Raw genomic sequence first — 5,525 nt, 5'->3', positions numbered from 1 at the left:
CGATCTTTGTGTTCATGTGGAAAGTAAGATCATCAATTTGACCGTGAAAATAATTCGTTTGAATAGGTAGGTGCGTAATTGTGTAAACCGATGAGTACCTTCATGATTGCACTGAAAACAGCAAAAGACAAGTTGTTGTTGCAGGGTGGAACGATAAAATTGTCGCCCTAAAGAAAACAACACTACAGCTTTATTTTAAAACTTTTATTGAAAAAATCAATTCAGGTAACTTGGTTATGTAGTAGAGCTGACATCTATTCAATGTAGCTGCCTTCAGCCTCAATCACAACTTTGATACAGGTTCAGAACTGGGAGCATGCCTTTTCCACAAATACTGGCAGGAGCTTGGCAAATACTCAACAGGGGGTAGCGATCAAGCTGGCTTTAGTATTGTGGGAGGTCATGTTGGTGATGTTCTCAACATATTACCAAACGAAGTAGTCCAGCGGTTTCAGGTCGGTGAAGGAGGGGGGTCAGTGAGAGAAGGGTACAAAGTCATAGCACTCCTTCTGAAACCAAGCCTGGGTCTCTGTTGACTTGTGGGCCGGTACCCTCCTGCTTTCACACCCAGGGTCTGCCAGCGGCCATCTGATAACACCAGAGGATCAACACACTCTTCAACACATCCAGGTACACTTTGGTGTTGACTTTCAAGCTGACTTCAAAGATGTGAGGTGGCATGATGAGGCCCTCACTTGAAACCACACCAAAGACCATAATCGTGTTTTCATCACCCTGGGCACATCTCTGTTGTTATAATAAATTACTGTAACTCTTCAGGAAATGAATCATAGTTATTCCCCTTGGCCGGAACTAAGGATTCCGCCATATTGATTTTGCCAAACACGTGTATATATTTTAAGCTGATAAAACCTTTACGAAAGGCATTCTTATTCATTCTTCTTTTATCATTTCAATTTTATCAGCTTAAAATAAAAAAAAAAAATTTAAAAAAAATGGACAAATTACTGCGGCCAGACAGATTTAACACAGAACCAACTGCTCCGAATTCGGAAAAAATATACAAACATTGGAAGTTAACATTCGAATACTATCTACGCACGTTAAATAACGGCCAAATCGAAAACAATGCGCAAAATCTTTTCGCTTTGATCAATTCTGTCTCGGCGACAATTTTCGAAATTATAAGCGACGCCACGGATTACAACGGCGCCATAGAAACGCTAGACGCTATTTATATGAAACCAACAAACATTGTATTTAACAGACATCAACTCCTGACAAGTAAACAGAAACCGACACAAACCATCGACGAGTTCATGCAACAATTGAAAGTATTCGCTAAATCTTGCGAATTTCAAGCGGTAAGTGCCGAGGAAAACAAAAAACAATATATACAGGACGCGTTCATTAGCGGCATCTCGTCTTCGTCTATCCGTCAGCGCCTACTTGAAAAACCTTTCTCGACACTACAAGAGACATTTACAGTGGCTAGGTCCCTAGAACAAGCGGAGAAGCATACGGCCAGCTTCGATTACCACCCGAACGTAACAGCTACCGTAGTTCAACCAGAAGAAATTCCCTTAGCCGCTGTAAAAGGAAATACATTACAAAAAGGAATTTGTTTCTTCTGTGGGAACACACGGCATGCACGGGCGATGTGTCCTGCGCGTAATGCCGAGTGTAGAAAATGTAAAAAAAATGGCCATTGGGCTAAGGTATGTAGATCATCCTCCTCTCCTGCTGCTGTGTTGTACGACCCGGACTCCCCCCCACCCAATCTCTCCTGACTAGGAACGGGTGCCAAAGACATCACCTACACCAAATGCGAAATAAATGGGCAGGTAGTGAATGCTATGGTAGACTCCGGCAGCGTGGGGACGTTCATTAGCAAAAATACAGCAAGAAAGCTGAAACTTTTTGTTATCCCCAAACTGAAAACCGTAGCATTGGCGGACCCGAATCATCATGCTAAAATCATCGGCGAAACTGTTGTTGACATCTCTCTAAATGGTAAAAACCACCACGCCATGACGGTGGAAGTAATTAAGGACCTGTTCACGGATATGATTGTCGGAAAAGACCTTCTAAAACAATATAAAACTGTAACGTTGAAATTCGACGGTCCCAGGGAAGAACTTGTTATTGGAGCGATGGGTAAGAGTAACAGTTTTCCATGTATCAAAATTTCTCCTCCTCCCCTCTTCTCTCATCTTTCTACTCGGACGACCCCTATTGCCACCAAATCTCGTCGTCACTCATTCATTGACAACATTTTTATTAAAGAGGAAACTGCCAGAATGCTGAGGGAAGGCATAATAGAGCCCTCTATATCTCCTTGGCGAGCCCAAGTTTTAGTGACCTCTAACGAGAATCAAAAAAAAAGAATGGTGGTCGACTACAGCGACACCATAAATAGATTTACAGAACTAGATGCCTATCCCATGCCTAACATTACTAAAATAATTGATGACATAGCTCGATACAACGTTTTTACAACACTTGACCTGAAGTCTGCTTACCATCAAATCCCAATTAGTCACGCCGATCGGAAATACACAGCATTCGAAGTAAATGGAAAACTTTACCAATTTACTCGTATCCCTTTTGGAGTCACTAACGGAGTGAGTGCCTTTCAAAGATGCATCGATGGCATTGTAGAAAAAGAAAAATTAACAGATACTTTTGTGTATGTAGACAATGTCACGATATGCGGAAAGGATCAACAAGAACATGATTACAACCTTCAAAGGTTTTATAATGTAGCAAAAAAATGCAACATCACACTCAACCAAAGTAAGAGCATCATTTCTACTACTTCTATCACACTTCTTGGGTACACAATCCAGAACAACCAAATTACTCCTGATTACCTGAGGCTAAAACCACTCCTTGAAATGCCACCGCCTCTAAATTTACAGTCGCAAAAACGAATAATTGGTATGTTCTCTTACTATAGTAAATTCATTCGAAATTTTTCTGATAAGATACTGCCGCTGAACCATAACAGGGAGTTTCCACTACCCCCGTCTATTCTAAATTCTTTTCAGACGCTGAAGACCGACTTAAGTAATGCCACCCTTATAATTGTTGACCCGGACAAAGAATTTGTAGTGGAAACTGATGCCAGTAAATACTGCATTGCTGCTACGCTGAACCAACAGGGTAGACCCGTTGCATTCTTTTCTCGGACACTAAGCCCGAACGAGATTAGACATCACGCGGTCGAAAAAGAAGTTGCTGCGATTGTCGAAGCTCTTCGAAAGTGGCGACACTTCTTACTTGGGAGACATTTCAAAGTTATTACAGATCAAAAGAGCGTCAGTTTTATGTTCGATAATAAGAGAAAATCAAAAATTAAAAATGATAAGATATGTCGTTGACGGATCGAACTATCACAATTCAAATTCAGCATTACTTACCGCCCAGGAACGGAAAATACAGCTGCTGATACGTTTTCTCGCATCTCTGCATTAACGCACACTTTGCAAGACCTCCGTGACTTGCATGCTACACTATGCCATCCTGGAGTCACGCGACTCAGCCACTTCATCCGGACAAGAAACCTTCCTTTCTCTTTAGAACAAATTAAAAACATAACAGACTCGTGCCCCTCCTGTCAGTATTTGAAACCTAAATTTGCCAGTTGTAACAAAGGAATACTCATACAGGCTATACTACCTTTCCAGCGACTAAACATCGACTTTAAAGGCCCTTTACCTACTTCTGTACGTGGTAACAAATACTTACTCACCATAATTGATGAATATACTCGCTTTCCCTTTGCCTTCCCCTGTAAGGATATGACTAGTAAAACCGTGATCCATTGTCTAAACCAACTATTTGCTATTTTTGGCATGCCCGATATGATACACACTGACTGGGCTGCCGACTTCCTTGCAGGAGAAATCAAAGATTACTTACGTGGCAAAGGTATCGCCACCTCTAAAACAAGTAGGTATCACCCTGAGGGTAACGGGCAAGTTGAGAAGCTCAATGGAACTTTATGGAAGGCCATCCAAACGACCTTACACTCTAGCAACATGAAACTGCCTCATTGGGAAGGTATATTACCAAACGCTCTCCATTCAATCAGGTCGTTACTATGCACTGCCACCAATACGACTCCTCATGAGAGAATGCTCAAATATAGTCGTAGATCTTCCTCCGGAACTTCTGTTCCCACTTGGGCGAAACCAGGCCCAGTATATGTCAGAAACCATACTAAGTCTAGTAAGCTCGACCCTCCAGTAACCCCTGCTACCTTATTAGACATCAACCCCTACTATGCTCATGTACGACTACCCTCTGGTGCGGAAACTACTGTCAATGTGCGAGACCTGGCCCCTAACTCCTCAAACCAAGAAGACGAACAGGATGAAAACAATACTGCAAGCCCTGAAGCCCGTAAAGAACCGCCACCTGACGAAAACAATATCGACGTGGAGGAGAAGAATCCCTTACCTGATCCTGAACATATTCATACTAGCCACGATGTGGATGCTGAGAACAAAAATCCCTGTGAGTCAGTGCGGAGATCGTCCAGAATGCGGCGATTTCCAAGTAAATATAAGAACTTTTTAACCTAGTACTGAACAGACTAAATTTAACTTCTGTAATTCCATACTTAATTATTGTTGAAGGGGAAAATGTTATAATAAATTACTGTAACTCTTCAGGAAATGAATCATAGTTATTCCCCTTGGCCGGAACTAAGGATTCCGCCATATTGATTTTGCCAAACACGTGTATATATTTTAAGCTGATAAAACCTTTACGAAAGGCATTCTTATTCATTCTTCTTTTATCATTTCATCTGTTATCTCGATTTGCATTTTGAGGGTGCTGGCAATGGTCCTGTTGTCATAACTTGGATCGGTATGAGTTGTACAGCAGCACATCGATCATGCTCGTTGAACATTGTGTCACTTTCAGACATGATAGATGGCTCCTATCACTCTGGGGATTTGTACACAACTGGCCAACTAGCAGATGATCTGCAACAAAAAAGAAAACTGGTTTTCATCAAATGGAAATGGAATCATGCCATCTTTTCTAGGGCAACAATTTTATCCTTCCACTCTGTATAACGAAATTCAAAATTTTTAATATTGAATTTCAAGGGAAACCAATAGGCTTTGTCATGCAACAGTAATGAATTCATCCTAGAATTACGAAAAACAAGGTAGAAAAAAATTATTAAAGAAAACATTTTTTTTACGAAAATTAGAGAAAATAAAATATTTGGCTAAAAAACACTGAAGAGTTCCAAAGGGAGGTAAATAGTATGTAACTGCCGATTTTTAAATAAATTGTGCATTAATCATCATAAATACGAGTTACTTGCATTGTTATTATATCCTGTGTTTCCAAAGAAATGGGGTTAAGATTTTTTTACAATAAAGATCGAAAACAATGTGGTAATATTATGTACTTCTGACATAAATTAAGTAGGTATCATTGCTTTTAGATAAATCTGACATTTTTATGTCAGTAGATATCATTGTTTTTTTTTAATCAATTTTTTCGTTTTCCGAATCTTGCTGTTATAGTGTAGTCGCACT

The 5,525-nt window shown here is 40.3% G+C and overlaps 1 protein-coding gene across 1 annotated transcript; it reads left to right on the top strand.

Annotated features, from left to right (window-relative positions):
* Positions 1 to 956: 956 nt before the first annotated feature.
* Positions 957 to 1,751, top strand: LOC145277452 (uncharacterized). The gene has a single exon (XM_080128814.1). The coding sequence runs from the start codon at positions 957 to 959 to the stop codon at positions 1,749 to 1,751; it is 795 nt and encodes a 264-aa protein (XP_079984940.1).
* Positions 1,752 to 5,525: the final 3,774 nt, after the last annotated feature.

The sequence above is a fragment of the Euprymna scolopes genome, chromosome 6, assembly GCF_053919585.1.
Source record: "Euprymna scolopes isolate OS-2025 chromosome 6, ASM5391958v1, whole genome shotgun sequence".
Taxonomy (NCBI): domain Eukaryota; kingdom Metazoa; phylum Mollusca; class Cephalopoda; order Sepiida; family Sepiolidae; genus Euprymna; species Euprymna scolopes.
This window is presented reverse-complemented; position numbering and strand designations above follow the sequence as displayed.

Excerpts from the sequence above, each read along its gene's own strand:
- LOC145277452 (XM_080128814.1), top strand. The coding sequence starts at position 957 with ATGGACAAATTACTGCGGCCAGACAGATTTAACACAGAACCAACTGCT.